At 57.1% G+C, this 26786-nt stretch overlaps 1 protein-coding gene across 1 annotated transcript; it reads left to right on the forward strand.

Moving 5' to 3' along the window:
- PPM1F (protein phosphatase, Mg2+/Mn2+ dependent 1F) lies at positions 1 to 26786 on the forward strand. Its single transcript, XM_027576240.2, has 8 exons — positions 1 to 65; positions 6768 to 7014; positions 11681 to 11829; positions 16880 to 17082; positions 17707 to 17895; positions 19536 to 19679; positions 21408 to 21501; positions 22667 to 26786. The coding sequence occupies exons 2-8, from the start codon at positions 6818 to 6820 to the stop codon at positions 23017 to 23019; spliced, it is 1329 nt and encodes a 442-aa protein (XP_027432041.1). The 5' UTR covers positions 1 to 65; positions 6768 to 6817; the 3' UTR covers positions 23020 to 26786.

Below are 26786 nucleotides of genomic sequence, written 5' to 3' on the forward strand. Positions count from 1 at the left end.
GGGGACGGGAAGTGGGCGGGGCCGGCCGGGAGCGGCTCGAGGGGCCCGGAGTGGCGGAGTAGCAGGTGAGGCCCTGGGGGTCCCGGGGGTGAGGAAGCCCGGGGCATGGGACCGGGGGGCTGACTGCGCTGGAGTGAGGCTCAGGTGGGGACCTGAGGCGTATAGGGAAGAAACGGGGCGCTGAGGAACCGGAGGGTGTGGAAAAGGGGGGCTGGGGAGGCAGGGAGGCCGAAATGGGAAGACCCAAGGGGTTCAGGGGCCGAGTGGGGGGCTGAAGAGCGGAGGGGAGCAATTGAAGATCTGAGGAGCCCGAGGCAGAGAATTGAAGGGCCAGGGAGGCAAGGGTGCAGACCTGGGGGGCCAGGGGCCGGCGGGGGTGTGGCCAAGCCAAAGGCCAGGTGGGAACCAAGGGCGGTGAAGCAGAATGGATGCCGAGGGGTGACGTGCCCCCATTTGCCCGTGGCCGAGCCCCTGTTCTTAGGAGCATCTGGGCCGGGCCCACTGCTCCGACCCCTATCCCACCAGCCCCTGCACCTTTGCCGGTCCACATCTCTGCCCACGTGCCCTTACCCCATGGCCTGCCCCCATCCGTGGCCCTCGTCCAAGTGATTAAGCGAGTGTTTTAGTGAAAGCGAATGCTTGGGCTGCCGCACTTTCAGCCCTAGGTGTGTGAGATAGAAATCTCAGGCAGGGAGGTGATGGACTCCACCGCTGGGAGCTGTGTGACCTCAGGCGAGCCTCTTAACCTCTTTGCTGCAGGGAGGGAGAAATGGCACCTGATTGTAGGGATTTTAATGCAGGGCCTAACACATAGCCAGGACTAGTTGATGGTGATGGACTCCTCCCCCACAGCCTTCCACCCAGCGGGACACATGGCCTGAGTGACACATGTCCTCATGGTATTTCCTGGGGCAAGTCCTGTGGGCCTAGCTGTACTCCCACCATGGGAGATAGAATGTAAGGCCAGTACTCTGAGGTCATCTCTAGCACACTTCTGGCCTTTTTTTTTTTTTTTTAAGATTTATTTATTTCAGAGAGAGAGAGAGAAAAACCCCAGCAGACTCCCCGCTGAGCATAGACCCCCCCGGCTCTGATCTCACAACCCCGAGATCACGACCCCAGCTGAAACCAAGAGTCAGTTGCTCAACTGACTGCGCCACGAGGCGCCCCTCACTCCTGGCCTTTATGCCCATATCTGGCCCTATTGTCACATCTCAGTCTTTTCTTCCTATAACCAAACTGGAAGTGACAAAAGGCATCAGAAGACCTCATGTGAGTCCGGGTTTGCCATTTCCTACCTGTGTGACCCTAGGCGGGTAGCTTACCCTCCCCGAGCCTGTTTCTTCATCCGCAATGTGGCCTGACAGCCTGTACTTCTGGGAGTAGTTGTGCAAGAGGTAACAAAACAAATACCACTTTGAATACCACTTTGAAAGCTGTAAACCTCCATACAAGTTCATTTGTAGAATTCCTTTGAGATACTGCCTGCGGCCATCCCTGTCTTTAAAACCTTTCTCCTCCGATCACTTGTTCTCCACAGACTATCTTGACTTCCTCTTGGAAGGTGCCAGGCGTCAGGCTGCTTATCCCAGCCCACACCACCCACTGGCAGGGGCAGAAGGCAGCCCCCGGCTTCCCTCCACCATCACACTGGCCAGACACCATATGCACAGAGGGCCGGGCTAATTCCTGAGAGGACAGGGGTGGGCTTCCTGACTCAGGGAACATCTAGTGAGAAAGTCAAGCCTGTAGACTTGCACCGAACCACAGCAATGTGAATGTACTTAATGCCACAGAACTGGAGATGGAAAAATGGGCAGAACGATAAATTACGTGTCACGTGTATTTTGCCATACATTTTTTTTTAAAAGAAAAAAGATACGTGTGTAGGAAAAGCTCTGGAAAATTGATGCCATATTCTTCCCAGTGGTTACTTATGAACAAAGAAATAAGATTCTCCATTTACAGAGAAGTTTTTAAGAAGGAAGGCAATACTGTTGTAATGATGATGCAGTTTCCTTTCTTAAGGATTGCTGTTTTTTGCTGTGCTCCTGGGTTCTGAAGTCGAGCAGGACTCTGAACAAGTATTTTGTCCCTACCACCTAGAAAAAGGCAGTTGGGGTGCCTGGATGGCTCAATCAGTTAAGCGGCCAGCTCTGGATTTCGGCTCGGGTCATGATCTCAGTCCTGGGATTGAGCCCTGGGTTGGGCTCTGCACTCAGCGGGGAGACTGCTTGAGGATTCTCTCTCACTCTCTCCCTCTCCCCCTCCACCCGCTCATGCACGCGCTCTCTCTAAAATAAATAAATGAATCTTTTTTAAAAAATCAAGAAAAAGGCAGTTGTACAAATGTGCGTTAGTTGAGCTTATGAGTCAAAACCGATAAACTAGAGGAAAATAACTATTTTTTCTTTGGGATCTAGCACATGGAAGACAGTGTGCTGGACCCCAGAGGTGTGACAGCTCAGCAGAACTTGGATCGGGGGTGGGGGGGCAGGGGGAGCAAAATGGAATGCCACGAGGCAAGGCACAGGAGCACAGAGGTGAGGAGCAGGAACAGGGTGATGGGCATAGAGATGAAAGAAGAGGCCACGAGAGACTGAATTCCCAGGCTGGTGACCAGTGAGGGGTTGGCGGGTGACTCCCCAGCGTGAACCCCACCGAGGGACTTTGAACGAGTTGCTTGGTTCTTTTGCTGTACCGCCCCCCCCGCCACCTGCACCTGTCATGACCCCCACGTGGGGGTAATGACAACAGGTTGCTGGGAGGTGGAAAGAGACGCAGCAGGAGGAGTGCCTTGGACGCTGGCAGCCGAGGGCCCCTGGAGGGTATTGCCTGGCAGCTGATGAGCAGTGCAGAGAGGCAGCATTCTGGGAGCCGGGAGTCCCCGGTTCCTGGGCCACGTTTGGCCAGTCTGGTGGAGGCCGGTGACAAGGGGGCTGGCAGCCCGGTGTTCCTCCCCTGCCCACCCCCGGTCCTTGATGACTCACCCAGACTCAACAAGTCCTCCTCCCCAGCACCCCTCAGCACTGCATCTAACTGGACACCCTGCACCCAGCTCTGCCTCATCTCCCACCACCTTATCCTGCTTTCTACCCCTGAGACCCTGTCCACCCCCGTTGGGCCGGCAAGAGCTCAGGACCACGGCACGGTCCCCTGCCCCTCCTGGCACCGGGGCTGTCGGGGGCGGGGGGGGGGGGGGTTGCTTTTGCCTTGGGAATCCCTCCCCGCTGCGTGCTTCCTGCCTTTATCTGTAGGCCCCGGGCTCCTGGGAGCGGGATTGTTTTGCTCCTCTCTGTATAGCCTATATCACAGATTCAGAGTTTGTTGGAAAAAAGAAGGGCAAGGAAGGAACTTACCCTTTTTTTTTTTTAAAGATTTTATTTATTTATTTGAGAGAGAGAGAAAGCACATGAGAGGGGGGAGGGTCAGAGAGAGAAGCAGACTCCCTGCTGAGCCGGGAGCCAGATGCGGGACTCAATCCTGAGACTCCAGAATCATGACCTGAGCCAAAGGCAGTCTCTTAAACAACTGAGCCACCCAGGAGCCCTGGAAGGAACTTACTCTTGTCTTTTTCCCCAGCTGAACCCCAGAGAAGGAAAGCCATGTCCTGGTTCTTCTCCTTGCCTCTCGCCTCAGCCTGCTGATGTAGAAACCAGCCTGTTTGGTCCTCAGCCGGCAGGATGGCTCTGGGCCACCCGCCTGTCTAGCAAAGGAGGGTGGCTGGCACAGGCCCTGAGGATAAGGCAGCCCACACCCGGGCAGATGCAGGCCAGGCATGCACACAAGCACTGTCAAGCCCGCGCCGCCTGCCCTCTCCCTCCCACCCCCCCCCTCGTGCCTCCCTCCCCCAACCCTACTCAGCAGGCATGTCAAAGGCTGCCCTCGGGGCCTGTGCCCAACCCTGGGCACGGGTCAGTGGGCACGGGGCAGAGTACCGAGGCAGCAATGCGGAGAGGAGGGGCCCGACCCCCAGGGAAAGGGGCAGACTCGGGGGGGATGGGGGGAGCCCCAGGCACAGAAAACAGCATCCCGAGGAGGTACCCGCATTCCAAAATGCCGAGCAGATGCCACCAGCAAGTGAGGACGCAGGCGAAGGGTCTTGCATTCTGTGCTTTATGCTGGGGGCCAGGGTTTCTCAAGCAGGGCCCTCCTGTGCACTCTGGGGAGGTTGGTGAGCCAGCCCTCCTCTCATTTAGGTCCCGATCATAGACTTAACACAGGAGCGCGTGCACCGCCGAAGATTTCAAGCATCTGTAGAGCATTATTTCTGGGCTCGGACTGGGCTCAGGACTCACAGGGAGCCAGGCGGCATTTCCCGACCCCAGGGGCGCCGGGTGTTGCTCGAGGGCAGCTCTGCATTACTCACATTTCTCTCCCCTAAGCAACAGGCCAGAGCTATTCCCTAGCAGAGGAGGTGGCTTGGCCTCTTTCTCTGCCGACGAGTGTCGGAGCCTGCTGGGAAATTCACGCCATCTTCTTCTTGTTTTTCTCTGGCTGGCTTCTTGGGCAGCCTGCCTTCTCCCCAGGTGATCCTTACCACCCCCGGTGAGGCTCCCAGCCTTTTCGGATCTCCCCATTTCACCAAGCCTTACCCTTGTGGTTATGATTCGGTTGTCCAACCTGCTCTTGTCCTAAGTTCTGCTTCTTTATTTTAGCCTCTTTATCTTTTGACCTGTTCACCTTTTGTAACCTGGGGCTGCAGGCCTTTACTTCTACTGATAAGTAAGCATGGAGGATAGCAGTGATTTTAAATCTGTCCCCATAACCTTCCCTCATAAGTGCCCTAATTTCTGTATTATTTCTGTGTCTGCTTTAAAAAGTCAACTTTTGACAGGGCCCTGAAAGAGAGGTTTTGTGGGTTGGTTCGTTGGTTTGTTTTGCATTTACCCCCCCTTGTCCTTGCAAGTCCTTCCCAGATTAGACATTTAACTTGCCCTTTCCCCTTCACCCCATGCTCTTCTTGTGGTTTTTTGTTTTGTTTTGTTTTTTTCTTTATTCTGCCACAGACTTGTGCTGAGTTAGTGGCTCTGGAAAAGGGCAGCCGTGCCCATGGGTGTGGGTGCTAGGCCGGCTCTCACCCCTCCCCTCGGAGGCAGGGCCCTTCAGCCTCCAGTTTCCAACCCCTGTCCACTGCTGCCCTCCGGTAACGTCTGCAGGCATGAGGAATTACAGAAGAGTCTCTCCCATGCCTCCTCCCTGCCTGTGCTCATCACAACCGGGAAGGCCTCAGGGAGGGGATGGGCCGTGAAATCGCTCCCCACATTCTCCGCCTGCAACTTGGGATTGGACCCTCGAGTCAGGCTGTTACTGCTCCCAAAGCAAGCTTCCCAGTTGGGTGTCATGGAGGCCCTGGGGGTGCCCCAGCCCTGGGAAGGCTCAGACAGAACAGCTCCCAGCTGGAGGGGAATGGGCGAAACAAGGGCCTGTGCTCGGCGTTGGTGGCCAGTGGTGGCACATCTGGGTGTGGGGTAGGAAGTGGGGCCTAGAGAGCGAATGGGGGAGGGTGTATGCTAGAAGAGAGATGCTCTGGGACCATTTGGGTCTGGAGGGCTGAACAGGAGAGGTGGGAGTCCAGACGGGTCGTGCAGGAGTCTGACAGACAGGCCTCCGCTGGCCCATGAACCCAGGGGGGCAGGGTGAGGGAAGAGGGTGGGCGGGTGGTGTGTGGAGGTCCTGAGCTGGGGGAGAGGAGCTGGAGGCCCACCTTGGGGGGGAGGAGGATGGGGCGGGAGCCAGGTGTGAGTGAGGCTGTTGTGGGAGAAGAGCTGGGTGGGATGGTGATGAGTATGGGCTCCAGAATCCTTCCTCCACTCTCAAAGGGCTGCCCCTCTCCCAGCCTCAGTGTTCCCATCTGTGAAATGGGGGCTCGTCCTGGTTCCCAGGGTTGTTATGGGCAATGCACAGGGCCTGGCAGCTAGTAAGCCCTTAGCCTTCCTGAGGACAGGGGAGGAAGAGCCTGAGAGGTAGGAGCCAGTGCCCAGGGCAGTGGGGTCAGTGGCTTGGGCTGTCCCTGGTGCCTCTCCTTCAGCTGGGACTCAGGAGGCCCAGGACTCTTCCTGTTGGAGAGGACACATCACAGGTGTCCCCAGCTTTCCTGGCTTCTCTCCTGCCCACGCCCTGGGGTGCCCTGCAGCCTCTGGGGTCCCTTCCTATTCCCCCTCTTGTCCACATCCAAAACATCCCAGGACCAGCGCCGGCACCATCGAGGCCCTTCTTTTTCTTCCCTTGACAGGCATCCCCTCTCCCTTCTCCCCACAAGGCTCACAGACGTGATGGCGTCACTTCCTCACCTTCTGGCTGTTGAGGCCCCAGGGTCAGGTTGAGCCCCTTTACCTGCTGTGTTTTCCTGCCTCAGGGGCCTGGCCCTGGTGCCCCCCCCCCCCCCCCCCGCCCACCTTTGTCTACGCCAGCCATCCCCTACCGGGAACATGCCTGCCTTCTCTGTCACTTCTCCTTCAGGGCATCCATGTGGCCTCTGATTCCAGCTCTGTCTCCTGAAGCCACTTCTCTTGGGCTTCCGAGTGCCCCCTCTTGGAGCTGTGTCAGGACACTGACCACGGTTGTTGCTTCCCCTTATTTGGGTCCCCTGAACTCTATGTGAGGCCAGTGGCCCTGCCGTTCTGCCTTGAGGCCCTGGGATTGGCGTGGCACCTGCTGCATGATGCTCCGAGGTGAAGGAGAGAAAGCAAGGCACCGCACACTCAGCACTGTGGGGTGAGGGCACCGATCCCCATGTGCTTTCTGACCCTCACGTCTCTCCTCAGAGTGAAGACCACCCGGAATCCCAGCAGAGACCTCCCGGGATGCTCTGGGCATGGCATCTGGAGCCCCCCAGCAGAGCAGCCAGTTGGCAGAGGAGATCCCAGGCTTCCTGGACGCCTTCCTCTGCGACTTCCCAGCGCCGCTGAGCCTAGAGAGCCCTGTGCCATGGAAGGTCCCGGGGACAGTGCTGAGTCAGGAGGAGGTGGAGGGCGAGCTGGCCGAGCTGGCGATGGGCTTCCTGAGCAGCAGGTAGGAGGCGGACCTGCCAGGAGGGGACAGCACGGGCCGGGAGCAAGGGGCTTGGCACGTGCCACCGGCTGAACTTGACCGCAGCTCCCGCTCACCCCACACACCCTGCCCCGTGCCGGTTATGCTCCCTAATGACATCCCCGTGACAGGGCCGCATCACTTCCCCAGGGCTGCCGTCACAAAGTAGCTCGGATTGTCTCATAGTTCTGGAGGCCGGAAGTCAAACATCAGGGTGTCAGCAGGGTCCTGCTCTCTCAAAGGGTGTGGAGAATTGGTTCCAGGCCTTTCTCTCAGCTGCCGGTGTTGCCAGCAGTCCTTGGGGTTCCTTGGCTTGCAGAGGCATCCCTGCAGCCCGGCCTTCTTGTCACATGGTGTCTGCCCCGTGCGTCTGTCTTCACGTGGCATTCCCTCCCTGTCTGGGTCTCTTCTCCTCTTGTAAGGACACTAGTCCTTTGAGATTGAGGGCCAGTATGACCTCATCTTACACCTGCAAAGACCCTAATTCCACATAAGGTCACATTCTGAGCAGGTTAGGACTTTTCAACATATCTTTTGGGGGGACACAGTCCAACCCATGACAGGCGCAGTCAATCCTGTTTCTGTCTCATTTCACAAATTGGGAGGCAGAGGCCTCAGGGTGGGGGCAGGGCCAGGCCATGTACCCAGCCTAGTCAAATGACCCAAGAGGTGATGGTGCTGTCCCCTGTTCCCAGGCCAGGCAGCTGAGGCACAGAGGTGAGATTTGAAGGGAGAAAGCAATAGACAGTAAAGGCTAACGGCCCATGCAGCGTCTGCGTGAACCTCATCCCTCCCCAGGGGCCGGGCCCACAGTCCCTAGTCACCGTGTCACCCCTAAAGTCGGACCACGCCCCCAGCCTCAGCATCCCGGCATTTTAGTGTCCCCAAGCGTGCTTCCTTTGTGACAGGTCAGCTCGATCCCTGCACACACCCCCTAAGGGCCTGCTTGCTAGGATCCAACAGAGTTAATGACTTTTTTTTTTTTTTAAGATTTTATTTATTTATTTGAGAGAGAGAGAATGAGAGATAGCACGAGAGGGAAGAGGGTCAGAGGGAGAAGCAGACTCCCTGCTGAGCGGGGAGCCCAATGTGGGACTCCATCCCGGCACTCCAGGATCATGACCTGAGCCGAAGGCAGTCGCTTAACCAACTGAGCCACCCAGGCGCCCGAGTTAATGACTCTTATTCACCCCGTACAGTGTGGGAGCCCGGGTCACTGAGCGTGAAGGTCGGTGTGAGCTGGCCTGGTCCATCCTGACAGCCCCACGGCCCCACAGAGCTCAGGCGGACATGCCCAGTGACCATGTCCCTTTAGGGTGTGGCATGTGCAGAGGGTGTTAACTGGCCTGTTTTGTTCTGCATTGAGGAAGTATTTTAGAGGCAGGTGGCATAAGGCGAGTCGGTGGAACAGAATAGGTCAGAGTTGCTGGATGTGGGGGAGGGGAGGGGAGGGCTCCCAGGGCTCTGCCTTCCTCAGGGCCCGGGGCCGCAGGGTCTGTCCCACCAGCAGCCACTGGGCCTCCTGTGGGGGCTTTAGGGGCGGTGGGAGGAATTGCAGGCCGGGGAGGATTGGTGCCCGTCTGCCCCTGCACGCGAGCCCAGAGCCCGGGGAGAGTGAAAACACCCAGCACGGAGCCTGCTGTGTCGGAGATGACCTGTCCCCGGGGAGAGAGAGGAAGTGACCTGGGGACGGAGGGAGGAGAGCCCAAGGCTGGTGGCTCAGAGTCAGAAGAGGGCAAGCTGGGCACCTGGGTGGCTCAGATGGTTAGGCATCTGCCTTCGGCTCAGGTCATGATCTCGGGGTGCTGGGATCGAGCCCCGTGTCAGGCTCCCTGCTCAGTGGGGAGCCTGCTTCTCCCTCTCCTGCTGCTGCTCCCCCTGCTTGTGCTCTTTTGCTCTCTCTGTCAAATAAAAAAAAAAACTCTTAAAAAAAAAAAAACTTAACTGCATCATAGCAATAACAATTAAAAAAAAAAAAAAAAGAAGAGGGCAAGCTACAGGGCCAAGCCTGGGAGGGCCACCAGGGTGAGCAGTCAGTCCACCGGTGGGGGGAGGAGAGGGCACAGAGGAGGGCCCTGCCCAGAGGGGCAGGATCCCGGAAGGTGGGGCTGGTTTTGCTCCATGGAAGTGGAGATGGAAGCAGGTGAGGAAGAGGAGGGTGGCCAAGCAGGAGCAGGTAACCGGCCCTCCTGCCCAGGGAGGGCCCTGAGGTGGAGAAGTCGGGGGTCTGACTAGAGGGGTCTGCTGGGTGCAGGGCCTTGGGACTGAGCGGGTTTCAATTATGTTGGAGGGCAGGTGTCTAGGCTACGTGTAGGAGAAAAGCAGGACTTGCTTGAGGTGACGGGGTTGCCCCGTGAGGCCCTGATGGCAGGCCCTGGGCTCAGGCGTTGAATAGGCGCCCCGTTAATTAGCAGGATGGCGGAGCAGGCCTGAGTCTATTAGCCATGAGGGAGAGGCCAAGGGCCATGGCCCCCATCAACTTCCTAACGCATCCATCTTAAAACACCTTTAAAACATAATATTTTAAAGTCATGTATTTTCTACTCATCTTGATGGATTTATTTTTAGTTCCTTTCGTTCTTTTCGCGTATTTCTTCCCCGTGCAGCATGGTGTTCACACGTGTGATCACATGTTGTCTACTCTGGGTCTGTCAGGAGCACCCCCACAGACGTTCCTCGCAGCTCCCGGGCTGCTTCCCATCCCTGCGGCGCACGGGGCCCCAAGCATAGTGGCGCACGGTGTTTTCTCAGGTTGTAAATGGTGTCTTCCATGAGACTGTTGGGAAGTCAGATCACCAAGTTCAAGAGTGCAGTGATTTACATCCTGTCTTCCCCCTTGTTGTGAGCAGTTCTGTGTCCCATCTCAGGTCCCCGAGCAAGGCACACCTTATGCTATAATTATTCTTCTGCATTTTCATCTCGGCTGCTACGCTGCAAACTTGAAAACCCCAGAGCAGGTGAAACTAGAGTGTTTCTTGGGTACCTGGGCCTTGCAGCCACCTTCTGTTCACTGCAGCATCTTCTGGAGTCTTTAGGAGCCCTGACTGCTGCAGGGCCTGAGTGCCTGGAGGGTGTATGGGGGGTGGGGGGGGAGCCCTGGATGGGGAGGGAGGGCGCATCCAGGAAGCGAGGCCTATGGCCTGAGGCCAGGCATTGTCTGTGTTCCCCAGGCCGGAAGCTGCTTCCTGGCCCCAGTGACCTTTGCAGGCCTGCAGGAATCCATGGCACCACCTCCCCAGGAGCAAAGAGAACAGTGCCCCTTCTCCCTGCTGTGAAAAAGGAAAACCCAAGTGGTTAGCAGGAAATCCCCAAATGGCAGGGGAACTCATTTCTCATGTCTTGGCTGGTTGTTTTTCAAAGGCAGTTCCAGAGGCCTCTCCCCTGAGTCACCCTCTCATTTTAAAAAATCAGATTCATCCCTGTAAATTCCTGAGACCATCTATAGACACACCGTGGATGCCCAGCCCCCAAAGGGAAGTGACCCATTTGCCTGGCTGTTGGGAGGTCCTTGTCCTCAGGGAAAAGCCAGGTGTGTCTGCCCAGTGCAGAATCACTGGCTACCCTGGGCGTGGACCCCCAGCCCTTGAGGACAGACACATTGTCTGGCCTATGAAGGGTTCCCGCTGGTGGGGAGGCAGATTCTGGGGCCTGGATGCATTGAGAGGTACAGGGGCAGCAGAGGAATGGACCCCTTATGCGCCGGGGAGCCAGGGAGGGCTTTCCATGGATGTGGTGTGGGAAGGACTGCAGGCCAAGCAGCTTAAACACAAAAATGTGTTGTCTCAGAGTTTTGGAGGCTGGAAGTCCAAGATCAGGGTGTCAGTAGGGCTGGTTCCTTCTGGTGATTTCTGGCTCATCACCGCAGCTTCTGCCTTCATCTTCACATACAGTTCCCCCTGTGTGCATCTGTGTCTGAATGTCCCCCTTTAAAAAAAAAGAGAGACTTTATTTATTTATTTATTTATTTGTCAGAGAAAGCGTGCCCAAGTAGGGGAGGGGCAGAGGGAGAAGCAGACTCCACACTGAGCAGGGAGCCCGATGCAGGGCTCGATCCCAGGACCCCGCGATCATGACCTGAGCCGAAGGCAGGCGCTTAGCTGACTGAGCCACCCAGGCATCCCCTGAATGTCCCCTTTTTATAAGGACACCGGTGTTCCTGGATTAGGGACCCACCCTCCTCCTATACGACCTCACTGCAACTAATTGCATCTGTTTCTAAATCAGGTCACATTGTGAGGCACTGGCTGCTAGAACTTCAACATACGAATTTTGAGGGACACAATTCAACCCATAAGACTCCTGACGCTCTAGAGGGCCCCACCTGGTATTGGTGGCCAGGAGCTGTCATCAGGCTGGACGTTGGGCAGTGTGTGCGGCCCGGCCACAGGGGCCAGCAGACACCTCTTCTCCCCGCCACCAGCCCCCGCCCACGTTCGGTGTAGCTCAGGACCTGTCCCATCCAGCTCCCCAAGGCCCCAGAGGCCGATCTGCTTGCCGCCACACGCTGTGGCACGAGCAGTCATCGCTTCCTCTGGGAGGGCCTTCCTGAGGAGAAAGGGGGTCTCCATCTGGAGCATTCGGGGAGGCACTGGGGTATTAGCTTCTGCTGAGGTGCCAGCCCCACTTCACTCCTTGTTCCTGTCCCCAGGAGCGCCCCGCCACCACTTGCTGCATCTCTGGCCCACGAGGCAGTTTCCCGGCTGCTACAGACGGACCTTTCTGAGTTCAGGAAGTTGCCCGGGCAGGAGGAGGAGGAAGAGGAAGATGACGACAAGGAAGAGAAGGCCCCTGTGACCCGTGAGTTCTCTTCCCTCTCTGGCCCGGAGGCTTAGCAGGCGACAGACTCACCCGCCAGACGAGGCACGGGGTGGGGGTGAGGGGGTGGTGCCTTTCCCGGTTTGCTGGTGGAAGGGCAGTCGTGGGCAGCACGTGGCTGAGGGCCACGGAAGGGCAGCGGCCATGCATGCTCCTGACGGTGCGGTGGGGTCAGGATGCAGAGAGAGCGCCCGCTCCAGCATCAGGTCGGCAGGGGGAGCGCAGCCGCCGTCTCCCTGAGCTTCCGAACCACCCAGGAGATGAATAATGCTTTTCCCATTCTACATGGGAGGAAGCTGAGGTGGCACCTCGGTCGCCCACTTGCTCTTCTGCCTCAGCTGACACTGCCTCAGGGTGGCGTGGGAGTCAGGAGGGTGACGTGTGCGCGGCTCCTGGGGGCGGCTTCAGGGTCCAGCTGGTAGAAAATGCCAGCACTTGGGCCTGTTGCCTGGGCTGATCCAACTCGGGACCCCGTCAGATGGAGGCTCCACGGCGTCTGAGAGCTAGCTTGGGGAGGGGCCGAAGGGGCCTGTGGGTCGGCCTCCTTCTGAGATACTGGTTAGCAGGGCGCACCCCGAGCCACCCGGCACAGCCAGGGGAACCCAGAAATGGGCAGTGAACCTCTTCATAAAAAGTCAGGGCTCTTACTTTGCATATCTTTCTTTCACTTTCCTAATACAGTAGGCCCTCCTCATCCAAGGCGGATACATTTTAAGACCCCCAGGGCATGCCTGAAACTGCAGATGGTACCAAACCCTATATATACTGCATTTTTTTCCTATACACGCATACCTGTGATAAACTTTAATTTATAAACTAAGCACAGTAAGAGATTAGCGATGACTGATACTAAAATAGAACAGTTATAACGATGTACTGTAATAAAAGTGATATGAAGGTGGTCCTCCTCTCTCTCTCTCTCTCTCAGTATCCTAGTGTACAGTATTCACCCTTTTTCTGGTGATGGTGTGTGATGGTAAAATGCCTGCGTGATAAGATGAAGTGAGGTGAGTGACGTAGGCATGACAGCGTAGCTTTGGGCTACTGTGGACCTTCTGGCAAAACAAACGGGATGACCCCGTTTCCAGACCACCGTTGACCGCCTGTACCCGAAACCACGGAATGCGAAATCGTGGATCCGGGGGGACTACTGTATAATTTATTGATTTGGTCTCTTTATATTTTGCATATGATTACTTCCATCTTGTCCCATATTTGTTATCTATGTTCCTTTAAGCTTAGCCCGAGAGCCAGCCGTAAGGGCAAAGCAAGGAAGGGGGGGGGCGGGGCAGAGAAAGAAGACAAACCCACGCGGCCCTTCGCTTCAGCACATGCTGAGTTCTTGTCCGTGTCCCCGGCCTTTTCCGTGGCTCCCTGCCCACATTCCATCCCAGCACAGCCTCGCATTCCTGCCTGGGAGGTGCGGGAGACAGTGGCCCACAGTGACAGGCAGCCATTGTCCGTAGAGCCCCACAAAGGGAGCGCGCCGCCCCCGAGTCCCGGTGGGAAACCAGCGCCACCTGCTGGCGGGAAGGCCCCGGGCGGTGGCTGACACCCGCAGAGCCCTGCCCCTGGGGGCTCCTGCAGGCCAGGGAACGGGGGAGGAAATCACCGCCTGCCGCCGCCCTCCGTACAGGCCTGGGCTCGCAGCCTTGATCAGCCGTCCCTGTCACTGAAGCAGAACATAGTTAAGTCTATCATCTCGAAGCCCTTCTTGCAAAATTGATTTCCCGGCAGGTGATACAAGCACCACTGCTCAAGGACAGAGATATAACTAAGACCTCTCTGTGGCTGGATCATGTGGAAACACCAGCCGGCCCCTCTCCAGTGGGCTGGTCCTGTGGGCGCCAGGATGAGGCCCTCAGCCTGGAAAGCAGGCTCTCCTGCCGGCGGCATCAGGAGTCAGTGAGCGGACAATTTTCCCGTTGGCTTATCCATTGCTTATCATTGTCAGTGGTAATTGCCTTTGCTCAAGCTGAAATTCAAGTTCAAACGTGTTGACGGAAATGGTAGCACAACCTAAGGCAAGAGAGTACTCAGCGCCCTGTGCCTCCCTGGGTGTCTAGGCCTAATAAAAGCAGAGCCCAGGGCTCCTGGGTGGCTCAGTTGGTTAAGCATCTGCCTTCAGCTCAGGTTGTGATCCTGGGGTCCTGGGATCAAGCCCCGAATCAGGCTCCTTTCTCTGCGGGGAGCCTGCTTCTCCCTCTGCCAGTCGTCCCCCCGCTTGTGCTCTCTCTCTGTCTGACAAATAAATAAATAAAATAAAATAAAATAAAAAAGCAGAGCCCAGAGGGAGAGGGAAGGAGCTCAGCGGCCCAGATGGTCTTCTGAGCACAGCTGTCTACAGCGGAGGGGAGGCCAGGGAGGCAGCGCTGTGCGGTCCAGCAGAACGACTTGTTGGCAGGGGATGCACTGGGCCAAGCTCATGTGGACCTGTCTTTCCGGAGCTGAGCCTTCCTGTACCCACAGCCCCTCGGGCCAACCCGCCTGGTCTCCCACTTCTTGCCAAACACCAGAATGGCACCTGTGTCCTGGGTGTGCTGGCGGTGGCCAGTTCTAGACACACACACACACCCCGCCTTCACGTTTGGATTCCCTCAACATGTCTTCCATGACCTCTCGTCCTCACAGACCCTCTCTGCCTTCCCTGGCCTCTGCCCTTCTCTTTTTCTTCTGCGGCCCTCACCTTTGGGCAGGAGCTCTTCCTTCTCCAACACCTCCCCCCACCCCAAGTCCTTCAAGTGTGGCCTGCGACTCTCCTCAGAGTCTGCCCTTGAACACGCCTCCGAGGAGACGGGCCCTGACTCACCTGTGCCAGCTTCATGCACCCTGGCCAGCAAGAGTCCCAGGAGGGTTTTGTGTGTGGAAATGACCTGAGCCTCTGAGGCACACCACCTGAGGATTCCTTGGGACCTGTCCGTTGTTAGTTCCTTGTTAAGCTTTTCTTTAGAAGGCAGTGTGGGTAGGATTTGGGGTGTGTGTGTGTGTGTGTGTGTGTGTGTGTGTGTGTGTGTGTGTGTGTGTGTGTGTGTGTGTGTGTGTGTGTTGTAGGGGGGGCTCTTACCTGTTGTCGCATAACAAATGTGTGTGTGTGTGTGTGTGTGTGTGTGTGTGTGTGTGTGTGTGTGTTGTAGGGGGGGCTCTTACCTGTTGTCGCATAACAAATTCCTCCTGAAATTTAGTGGCTTAAAACAAACATTTATTATCCCATAGTTTCTGTGGGTCTGGAATTTGGGAGCTGCTGAGCTGGTGGTTCTGGTCCAGGGTCTCTCATGGGATCGTGGTCCTGAGCCTGTGGCCAGTGGGGCGGAGTTTCCATTTCCAAGGGGTTCGGTCACTTGGCTGTTAGCAGGCGGCCTCAGTCCCTCCCGGTGTGGACCCTCCACGGGGCTGCTTGGGTGTCCTCACACCGTGGCAGCTGCTTCCCTCGGGGCCAGTGACTCACCAGGAGACGGAGAGAGACAGACAGAGACAGACAGGGAGGGAGAGAGAGTGTGCCCGGCGGGAGCCACAGTGCCTCTTAGGAAGCAGTTCGTGGTCACTTCCAGACGATTCTGTTTATTAGGAGCGGGTCCCTAAGGCCCATGCTCAAGGGGAGGGAACTGGGCTCCCAATCAGGCATCAAAGAATAATGGACATATTTTGAAACCATCACCTGGGGCTAACACTTGTCATGGAAAATTGAGAAAATACCAAAAAAGTGTTCTTAAGAAAAAACATCACCTGTAGAGTCACGCCTGCAGACACCCACTGCTGACATTTTGATTGTGTGGTTTTCCTGCCTTCAATTTTCTGGTCCAAGCAGTTGAAGGCCTTTTCAGGTCCTCATGATCAAACTGTGTGTGGGATTTTCTGTTCTCCTTTTTTTGTGACATTTTTTCCTTAATGTTTTTTTCCTTAATATTATGACATAGCATTTTACATGCTCACGCACTCTTTAGAAGTCCATTTTTGTTTTACCCTTTAATTTTTTTCCATTAAACTTTGAGATAACTGTAGGCTCTCGTGCTGTTGAAAGAAATAACACAGAGGGATTCTATGTATCCTTTACCCAGTTCCCCCAACGGTAATGTCTTAAAAAACTATAGTAAATTATCACGACCAGGATCTTGACATAGTCAAAATACAGAACAGTTTCATCCTACAAGGATCCCTCATGTTATCCTTTGTGGTCACCCTAATGCCCCATGTTCCTGTCCCTAACCCTGACAACCGTTAATCTTCTCTATTTCTATAATTCTGTCGTTTCAAGAATGCCTAGAAGTGGAATCATAGAGTACGTAACTTTTGGGGATAGGCTTTTTCACTCCACATCACTCTGGGGAGATTCATCTGAGTTTCTGTAACGCGCCAGGAGCTCACTTGCTCCTTCCTTCCCTCCTTCCTTCCGTGAGTAGTATTCGGTGGCATGATGTACCGAAGTTTACCTGCTCACAGGTTGAAAAACTGGACCATTTCCAGCTTTTGCCTATTACAGGTGAAGCTGCTGTGAACCCTGGGGCACGCAGGGTTTTGTGCGCATGCCATCCTAATTTCTCTGGAATAAATGCCCAGGGGTGCAGTTGCTGGGCAGTGTGGCGGTTGCGTGTTTAGTTGTGAAAATCATGTTTAATAGCAGCTTAATTCTTCATCAAGAAAATAGACCATAATTTACTCTGTCACTGGATACCTATTGCTTCTAATTAATGTGCAATTATAAATGATTTTATACTTTGTCCTGAAATTATCTTTGCGTTTCTGGCTGTTTCCTTGGGGTGGGCTGCCATGAGTGGACTTGCTCACTATGGGACGGGAGGCTCCTTCCTGTGCATATTGCCCAAGCAGACATCGCTGGGTGTCCATGACACAGGCTGTCACGCATAGTTTACTGGGCTGGGGGGCTCGGAATGCCCCCGGGGCTGATGGGTTGGTGGGGCCTGTGCAGGCTTGTGGGGGGCACTGTTGGAGAGCTGCAGGGGCCCCGGGGAAGGGAGGCAGGTAGGTCAAGTGGAGCCCAGCTGCTTCCCTAACAGTCCTCTGTCATGCGCATCAGTGCTGGATGCCAAGGGCCTGGCGTGGAGTTTCTTTAACCGGCTCTGGGAAGTATGCAGCCAGTGGCAGAAGCAGGTGCCCTTGACCGCCCAGCTTCCTCAGCGGCAATGGCTGGTCTCCATGCATGCCATCCGGAATACCCGCCGCAAGATGGAGGACCGGCACGTGTGCCTTCCCACCTTCAACCAGCTCTTCGGCCTGTCCGTGAGTGCTCCACCTGCAGTGCTCCTCCTCCCAGACCCCAGTCAGAACAGCCACGGAGGCCTTGTGTAGGGGGTGGGTGGGGGCCACCCGGGCTTCCGAGCAGAGCGGCCAGCCAGAGCCGAGGCAGGAGTGATGCCCGTCGTTGTGCTCTGAAGGGGGCAAGGCCAAGCATGTCACAGGGAGGCTCAGAGGACCGATTCATTGACCAAGCACTTCTGGGTCACTTTGCTCTCCCAGCTAAGGGACTGAGGAAAGGGAATGCTCTGCCTGAGCCTGTTAGAAGGGGAGGCCCCAGGAGTCATGTTCGCCCCAGACTCACGGTTGCTGAGCCCTGCTTTGTCTCAGGCACCAGGAGCCACCTGGTACATCTTCCCTCATTTTATACTCCAGCAACTCGTAACAGAAGGTGAACCGAGGCTCTGGAGGCTTGTCCTTTCCTTTTCCAAGTCTTGCTGCTCCTAAGTGCTTGAGTCAGGATGACCTACCTGATGTCCAAGGCCATGCTGATTCTCCCAGACCCACCCCAGTCCACGCCTGGGCTCCAGCCCCAGACGAGAGCCTCTGGCTAGGTGACAGCGTGGGTCAGGGCGAGGTCAGTGTGACTCCCGCTGCACTCCCCACCAGGACCCCGTGGACCGAGCCTACTTCGCTGTGTTTGATGGTCACGGAGGGGTGGATGCCGCACGGTACGCCGCCGTGCACGTGCACAGCAACGTTGCCCGCCGGCCTGAGCTGCCCACGGACCCTGCCGGAGCCCTCAGAGAAGCCTTCCGGCACACCGATGAGATGTTTCTCTGGAAAGCCAAGCGAGAGGTGAGAACCGGTGAATGGGCCTTGCATGCAGTGTGTGGGCCAACAGCCGTTCAGATCAGAGAGGCTGGCCCTGGCCGAGGGAGAGAAATCAGAGCACTTGGTGGTGTCAGAAGGTCCCCACTAAACTCTGCTGGCCATCATGTGACTGCATTCTTAGTACAGGGAGGCTGGCTTTTCATTTGAATAAAGGCAACATGAAGCTTCCCTGGCCCCGCAGTAGCATAGACCTGCCCCACTCTGGTGGGGGTGCAGGCTTCCCAGGGAAGGCAGCTGTTGTAAAATGCGCCCAGGATTCTGTTTTGCTCAGGTATGGCAAGATGACAGGCACAGAGGCCACCTTGAAAGAGGAGTTTGATTACTTCCAGTGCCCAAGAGGAGGCCCCAGGGTTGGTCCGGAGGCAGAGGAAGGGAGCACCCCATGGCGAAGCCTTCAGGTGGCCTCACACCAAGGCCTGGGCGAGGCAGGGTGAGGCAGGGCAGGCACATCAGGGCAAGTGGAGGATTGGATGGTTTGAATGACCTGGTTGGGCTCTGGGCTACCCGGGCTGCCCCCAGCCATCCAGGCCAGGGGAAAGAGCCTGGCGGGAGACACAGGACACGGCTGAGGACACGGGTTCAGACCAGCTGGCTCGTGCAAGAAGTTTGTGCGCCCGGGGGAGACATATGCTATCTTTAGGGACCAGCCGTGCTGGAAGGGGCATTCGCTCCACGATTAGCAAGTACCCCAGTTTGTCAGAGCATCCGAAAATAGGGGCGCCCGACTGGCTCTGACGGAAGCGCATGGGACTGTTGATCTCAGGGTTGTGAGTTTGAGCCCCATGTTGTGTGTAGAGATTACTTAAAAATTTTAAAAATCTTACAAAAAAAATTTTTTTAAGAAAAGATCAAAAAACCCATGATTAATACACGGTCCCCTCTCCCCTTGCTCACCTGGGCAGGGTCTTGGCAGGCTGCTGGTGCCCGCTGGGCGTGTTCTCTCCCCGGGAATCATAGCCATGTAGGGATCGGGCACTTGTTTCTGAAAGAACACGTCCAACCCCTCGTCTGTGAACTTCCCACCCACTGAACCTTACCTGTAGAACTTCCATGGGGCCCTCCCAGCAGCCCTGGCAGGTAGCTACTAAAATTGTGTCCATTTTAGACATCGGGAAACTGAGGCCCAGAGGGCTTAACGGATCTGCCCCAGTTGACATGGCTCATCGGGAAACTCGGAAGGGGTTACAGTGTCATCAGACACTCTGAGCACAGACCCCAGCGGAAATCAGCAAAGCCAGACCTTGCATCTTAACGGAAAACCGTATAGCATCCAGAACTGTCACGTGGGAGCCCGGTGAAAAACTGACATGCCTCAGCCCCCGGGCCACCTCCCAGAGTAATGGTTCCCTGAAGCAGGTGTTCAAATTAGGTTATTATTAGTTTAAGGTAGCTTTATTGACATAATTGACCCATAACAGATTGCATGTATTACAAGCGTACAATGTACAGTTGGTTCAATAACACATAAAGTGTGCAGTTGGATAGGTTTTGACATTTGTCTACAGCTGTGTAACCCTCACCACAGTGATGGACATAGCTTTTACCTGGCTGAGCACTGTTCCAGGAGTCGGTCAGCCTGGACGGGCGTCCCTCTTTCCCTGCAGCGGCTACAGAGCGGCACCACGGGGGTGTGTGCGCTCATCGCAGGAAAGACCCTGCACGTCGCCTGGCTTGGGGACTCCCAGGTCATCCTGGTGCAGCAGGGACAGGTGGTGAAGCTGATGGAACCTCACAGACCTGAGCGACAGGTAAGGGCCCCCTTCCTCTGTGCCTGGGACATCTCCAGCCCCGTCACGCTGCACCGTGCAGGATAGTGGATGGTCAGGTGGGCAACAAAGTAAGAGGAGCCCTGGACCACCTTCCCAGGGAGCTCCTGGTGTTCCTCCAGAGGGAGGGCCCTTGTGACTCGAGTGGCCGGGGTTGAGGGCGGGGGGTCTCCGAAAACTTGGGGCGTTAGCCATTACGGACTTGAGGCCGAGCACCTTCTCAGCCACTGAAGATCATTTACATTGCCTTTCTGGAGAGCCCTTCCTTCTTGTCCTTGGCTCATTGGTCTCCTGCTATTGTCCTTATCAATTTGTAGGTCAGCTCCTTGTCTGCAGGGCGATTTGCAAATAGCCCGCCGCTTTGTCTATGTTTATGGGCTTTTGCCTTGTAGACACTTTGGTTTTTGTGTAACTGAATGGAGCTGTCCTTTCTTGGTTTCTAGATTTGGAAAGCACCGCAGGGAGTGTCAGGCAGTGATCACCACAACAGCGGGGAGGGACAGCATTCCTTGGCCTCACCGCCTACATAAGCTCTCCCGGTAGTACAGAGGAGAGGACTGAGGCTCAGAGAGGTTAAGTAACTTGCCCAGAGCACACAGCTGAGAAATGGCAGCTGTCCCGGGTCCCTCCACCGTCACTGCAGCACCGGGCCATTTGGCATCTGCTCCCTGGTGGACCGTCCTGCCCCAGGACGGGCAGTCGGCTGAAATGCGGTCTAAGTCAGGACTAGATGCGAGCCTCTAGGTTCCTGCCTGCCCGTGTCCCCGCAAGCTTGCTGTCCCACGCCACCTCTGCGGCCCAGCAGGGACTTTCCGGGCAGCCTTTCCCGGAGCCCTGCCACGTGGCACCGTGGCAAAGAGCACAGCCAGCCTGCGTATCTACCTGCCTCTCCCCAGACCCTTCTGAGTCTCTCTCTCCCCTCCACCTGCGAATTCCTTCCTCCTCCTTCCCTGCCCACGTTCATGATCCTTTTTGTCTTTTTCTGGCACTGCTCAACACCACGGTGGCCTCTCAGGCCCAGAGGGAGCCGTGCCGACAGGTCAGGGCTCCTGCAAACCTTCCAAGTCCCACTGCCGCCGCCTCTGCAGGGAACCGTGTGGGTGGCCCAGCCTTTGGTACGGGTGTGCCCCCTCCCTCCCGCCCTGCGGCGGGTCTGTATGTGCACAGAGACCGTCTCCGGGTGGAAGGGCCCACATCCGTGGTCCCAGAGAGAGGGGACTGGCCTATCCAGCGGACACTGTCCTGTGGGGGCATGGGAAGCTCCCAGCTGAGAAAGCTGGTACCCTGGGGCCCAACATGGCGGTGCTGCTTTCACTTCTTGGGAGGAGGGGGAGCAGGGGGCCTTTGAGAAAGGACAAGGCCTTGTTGAGGTTTCATCCAGGCCTGCCAGGTGGCCACACACAGCACAGGCTTGCTCTCGCCCCAGCGGCTTGCGAGGAGGGGACAGTATCCCAAAGTGAAAGGTGAGGCAGCGGGGGGTCGGTGGCCACAGCTGGTCTGGCTGTGTCTGCCGCGCAGCTGAGGTGGCCCTGCCTGCATTCAGAGGAGGACGTGCAGGTTCTTCATGGTTTCTCGCTGTTCTCCTGATGCCTCCTCTGGGTGTCGTTCCCGGGCTGTGGTCACAGCTCAGTGTCGGAAACCAATGCATCTGCGCTCGCGCAGCCTTGCCAGGCACCCTGCCCCGGCCCCCACTCTGGCTGTCCCCCACAGGACGAGAAGGAGCGCATCGAGGCGCTGGGCGGCTTCGTGTCTCACATGGACTGCTGGAGAGTCAACGGGACCCTGGCCGTGTCCAGAGCCATCGGTAAGGAGGCAAGGGGCGGGGGACCAAGGCCTCTTGTCTGTGGCCCGAGGGTCACCCAGCTGTTGGGGACAGCAGTGTCCAGTGCTGATAAAGCACCTGTGGCCTGTGGGGCCGTGTAATCAGTCTGTGAAGGACCTCTGGTGAATTTAGATAGCCCACGTGCAAACACCTCAGAGACTTCCATCTCTCACGAATAATCCCAGTTTAAGTTGTATGCGATTATCTCCTCGTTAAAACAGTTCCCCAGAAAAAACCGACTAGGAGACCCTTGGATAGCTACTATCTGTGCTGGAAGGTCATTTTCAAATATTCCATAAATGAAGATATCGATTATCCTCCCCCCATTCATGCTGATTCTTTTCTCCATCTTAAAAAAAAAAAAAAAAAAAGACCCCTATTCTTCCACAATCCTGTTTTGTCAGCATCCTGCTGCCGCTGGGCCTCAGGCTGGGGCTCGGCAGCCACACCTCTCCCCCCAGGTACCTAGACACCACTCTGTTCCTGCTGAGCCCCACAATGTGGCACCTTCTCCCTGCTGCTGCCGCCACCGTAGGGCCTCTGGACACACTAAGGTGGGGAGGTGGCGGTGGCGGAGCTCTCCAAGCAGAGGCTCCTTCCGCAGAGGGGAACACCCTGGCTGCCCGTGTCAGGAAGCGGCGTGGGCTGGTGCGCCCTCGGAGGGCAGGAGTGGAAGGCGGGGGACCCGCGGGCCTGGGCAGGGTGTGAGGAGGGGGCGGTGGGTTCCAGTCGCACTTTGAAAGTAAAGCCAGCAGGACTGGCTAGTGGATTGGATGTGGGGTCCCACAGAGGGGAAGGGAACCTGCAGACCTGAGCACAAGGAAGGAAAAGTGAGGTCCTCCGCCTCAGCTCTCCCCCGTCTCCGACTCCGGGCCAGGCTCCACTGGCAGTGAAGAGGCTGTTTGTCGAGCTGACCTCTGGCCTGGCTGGGCCCTAACTCGGCCCTCTGGGACACCAGAATAAGTCGGCCACATCGCCCTCTCTTTATTTTCTTCATAGCCCTTAGCACTGTGTGAAATTACCAAATTTCACCAGTGAGCACGGGTGCCAGAGGGGGATGGCCGTAGTGAGGCCCGGGCCCGGCAGGTGGCCCTCGGCAACAGGCAGCCCGGCCCTCTGACGTGAGGCCCTTCTCTCCCTCGCGCAGGGGACGTGTTCCAGAAGCCCTACGTGTCAGGGGAGGCGGACTCGGCCTCTTGGAAGCTGACGGGCTCCGAGGACTACCTGCTGCTGGCCTGTGATGGCTTCTTCGACGTCGTCCCCCACCAGGAGGTCCCTGGCCTTGTCCAGAGCCACCTGGTCAGGCAGCAGGGCAGCGGGCTGCAGGTGGCCGAGGAGCTGGTGGCTGCAGCCCGGGAGCGGGGCTCCCACGACAACATCACGGTCATGGTGGTCTTCCTCAGGGACCCCCGAGACCTACTGAAGGGCGGGGCCCAGGGGGCAGGGCATGTGCCCTCTGGCCTCTCAGAGCCAGAGACCAACACTCCACAGAGAAGCTAGGAGGTGCAGGCCCCCTGCCCCCACCTCAGGCCCCTCCCCCTCGGATGCCTTAGGACCTGACCGGCGGAGGCGGTGGCGGTGGGCGGGCGGGTGTCCCCCTCACAGTGTTTTCCCAGGGCCCCGAGTCCCCTGTGCTGCTTGCATCAGTCCATCCTGGTGGCTGCAGAACTGCACGGGGCGGGGGGGTGGTGGTATTTATGCCCTGCTCGTGCAGGCAGTGGGATGGCCCTGATCTCCAAAGGAGGCCTAGGGAGGAGACCTCACCAAAGAGGTGACCTGGGAAGTGGATTAGCTTTTCTCCAGGCCCCGCTGGGTAGGGGGCAGGACCAGAGGCCACAGGCGCGGGCCGCAGTCGGACCAAAGACGCTGGGCACACGCCTGGGGCAACAGGGCACTGCATATGAGACCCCGGACAGACCCAGGGGCCATGGACATCTCCAGGTGTGTCCTGGGTGTCCGGCCCAGGTTTCTCATTGGCTCCTCACTGGCCACGGCTGGGAGGACTCATCTGTATAGATGCCCCTGGCTGGTCCTGGCCTGCCAAGCCGGCTTCCCAGAGTGGGGAAAACAGCCCCTTTGGGAAGGAGGGAGCATCAGGGATCTGGTCTGCGGTGGGTGCTCGGCGGCCCCCAGCCTCCCTGGTCCCCTCCCAGCGCGCACACACCCAGGGAGGGGAAGGTCAGAATGATGACACGTGTGTCTTTTGTTTGTGGTCTTTTTTTTCTCCCCAGGGAAGTCTAACTCAGAAGCAGTATTTCAGGTTTTTGTCTTTGTTTTGTCAGTGCCAAGTTGACCTGTTGTGTCATATAACTTAAGCAGAGCTTAGCTTTTATTTTATTCTTAGGAAACTGAAGTATTGATTTTTTTTTTTAGAAGAAACTTCTTTTGCAGTATTACTGAATTTTTTTTTCCCCTAAATCAGGATTGAAACAAAAACTTTTCCAGGTGGTGTTAATAAGCCATTCAAGTGCCTTAAACAGCTTTAGGTAGGGCTAGAACCGCCGGGCCTGGACGGATTCTAACAGGCATGTTTCCGTTTTTACAGAAGCAGGATTTATTTTGTTATAGTGGCATGATTTTGGCTAGAATTCTTCCCAGACGAGTTCTTTCCACCTCTTGTGATTCCATTCGCTGCTGACAGCAGAGCAGCCCTGAAGAACATAGGCTGTGCTGTGTGGCCTGGGCCAGACGGCAGGGCTCCGGGAGATCAGGGCGACCACAGCCCCGCCAGCCTCCCTCCACGCCTGGGCCCTGCTGCTCATGTCTCTGGCCTGGTGCCCAGGCTGAGGGACTGAGCTCCATGAAGTGGGCTCCTCGTTTGACTGGAATGTCCTAGAATGTCTTGTGTTAGTAATCAAATTGGTTTCATTGGAAAACACGCTTAGAGTCCCCAGCAAGTCCGAGGGCAGCCTGAGGGCGTTGGGCTCTGTTTGGAGCCTATCCCGCCCACCCGCCCCACAGCCCCCAAAACCCCTCCTCCTGTCTCCCGCCTGCCACGGCTGCACCCTCTGCCATCTTGCTCTGACCACATGGGGGAGAGCTCTACATTCCCTAGCATGCTCTGGGCACATGAGGCTCGGGAGCCACGAAACTTGGGTGACTCAGGCTGCTCACATCCAGTGAGGCGAATATGGCGTGGGTGTCCAGTTGGAAGTGGCAGGGCTGGGTGAAGAGTCCAGGCAGAGGTCAAGAGCCCAGAGAGAGGGGTCTCCGGTGGGAGGACCCAGGCCTACAGGTCTGGGAACGGCAGTGGGTGGCTTAGCTGAGGCTTCTGGAGAATGTCGCTGGGAGGTGGGCTTGGCACCAGGTCCCCCAGGCTGGGAGGTCCTATGAGGGTACTCAGAATCCACCCGCAGTGGCTAGGCCCCAGCAAGGAGAGTGCAGGGAGGACCGTGATCCCAGTGCACAGGGGAGCCCAGGCGCCCCCCCGCCCCGGACCCTGCAGCAGGAAGGGAGGGGGAGGCAGCTCAGGGCAGGCAGCAGGGCAGTGGGAGCTGCCCCCCGCAGGCTTGGCCTTTACTCCTCACTCCCACAACAGGGATGAGGGAGCCCATATGATGCGGCCGATGCCATGCCCCAAGGCTCGAGGTGGAAGGCATCTTAAACATGGTCACTGCAATTCAGAGGTTTGGTGGGAGCCAACAGTGACCTAGAATTGCCCCACTTAATCTGAAGGCGTCGCTGCTTTCTAGGGGTCTGAAGCCCCCTCTTCGGCCCTTCCCCAGCGCAGGGCTGGTCAGAGGCAGCATGTGGGCCTGCCCTTCACCAGCGGCCTGGCTGCTCCCTGGCATGACCTTAGCAGAGGGTGGAAGCGTGGACTTCTGTTGTCCTCCTTTCTTTGCCAGTCGGATCCTGTGATTGCCACCAAGAGTGGGGCTTCCCCCGTGGAGTGTGGCTTTCACTGTGTGGTGGTCTGATTCACGCCCTGGCTCGAGGCTCCATCAGGAGATCTCTCCAGGCTTGTCCCAGTGGCCACCTCCGTCTGGCAGAGGCTTCTGCTGTCTGGTGCTGCTCATCTTTGCCTGGGGGCTGAGGGAGCCCTTCTTCCTCCTGCACAGACACCGGCTCTGTGCAAGCACCTAGGCATAGAGGCCTCTTCCCTCTTGACTGGGTCTGGACTGGGAGCCACTGGGCGTCTTCGGCCTCTGAAAGCCCTGGCCCCCCTCCTCTCCAGGCCACAGTCCTAAGAGGGCCCCAGGTCTGGAAGCCCCAATCCCCTTCTCAAATCCTCGCTTTGCCACTAGCTTGTTGTATGAGCTGAGCAAGTCATGGAGCCTCCCTGGCCTCAGTTTCTCCTCTCTAGGGCACAGGGTTGCACCGAAGCTGTGATTCTGGAGGTTCGGGTCTACCCGAGGCAAGCCTGGTGCGTCCCAGGGAGCTGCTGCCCGTGCCACGAGAGCCCTCCCTGGCTGCTAGCAGGGAGGGGTGATGAAGTATTATTAGCGTCTATTCTTACAGTTAAGTGGGCTGGGAAAGAATGGAGCTGCAGATGCTAGGGTTGGGCCTTACATGGAACACAAAAGCTCAGAGCAGGCCCTGCTTTTACAGGTAGAGCTGATTGCAAGCCAGCAGGGGTGGGAGAAGCAGACAGGCTCGGCTCCCTCCCTCTGCAGGTGTGAGGCGAAAGGGAATGGAGAGGGGCAGGGTACAGCTGGGCTCTCCCTGACCTTGCACCCAGGACGAGGAAAGGGATGTGCTTTAGGGGGAACAGTGACAGGGGCAGGCCCCACTGGAGACGCACAAGCTCTCCGAGGTCCCGAGCCAGCCTTTGGCCGCAGCCCCCTCTCCCCCTACCCTCCCCAGCCGGCATGCGGCCCTCACCCCTTCCCGTGTCCCCTTGCAGGTGGCCCGGCTACCTCAGCAGTATTCCCGGGGCCTGGGGTACAGCTCCGCCGGTTCCTAGGCCTGACCCTGACAAGGGCTCAATGGAAACTTGCTAGGCCTATGCAAGATAAGCTGGTTTGGGTTTGATTCTACCTGTCGCCCAAGGGAGGCAGCCCCAGGAGGCCTGTGCTTTTCGCCGAGGCTCCGCAGCTTTGCCAAATGCGCCGAGCTTTGCCATTCATGCGCCATGCCAGCCTTGCCAAGGGTTCATCTGTGCACATCTCATCAGGGCTCCTGGGAGAGGTGTTCTCCGCCAGAGGCGTCTCGTCCTGAGACGGGATGGCCATTTCCCCTGTCTGTAGGGACGAGTGCCAGGATGAGGGGGCCAGAAACTCGGTCTCCTCCCAGGGGTCACTAAGTGTCAATAAATCATGAGTTCTGAA

This window comes from Zalophus californianus, chromosome 14 (genome assembly GCF_009762305.2).
Source record: "Zalophus californianus isolate mZalCal1 chromosome 14, mZalCal1.pri.v2, whole genome shotgun sequence".
Classification (NCBI taxonomy): Eukaryota; Metazoa; Chordata; class Mammalia; order Carnivora; family Otariidae; genus Zalophus; species Zalophus californianus.

Excerpts from the sequence above, each read along its gene's own strand:
- PPM1F (XM_027576240.2), top strand. The coding sequence starts at position 6,818 with ATGGCATCTGGAGCCCCCCAGCAGAGCAGCCAGTTGGCAGAGGAGATC. Across the intron at positions 17,083-17,706 it reads ACCAGCTCTTCGGCCTGTCC|GACCCCGTGGACCGAGCCTA; the intron begins GTGAGTGCTCCA and ends ACTCCCCACCAG. Across the intron at positions 17,896-19,535 it reads TCTGGAAAGCCAAGCGAGAG|CGGCTACAGAGCGGCACCAC; the intron begins GTGAGAACCGGT and ends CTTTCCCTGCAG.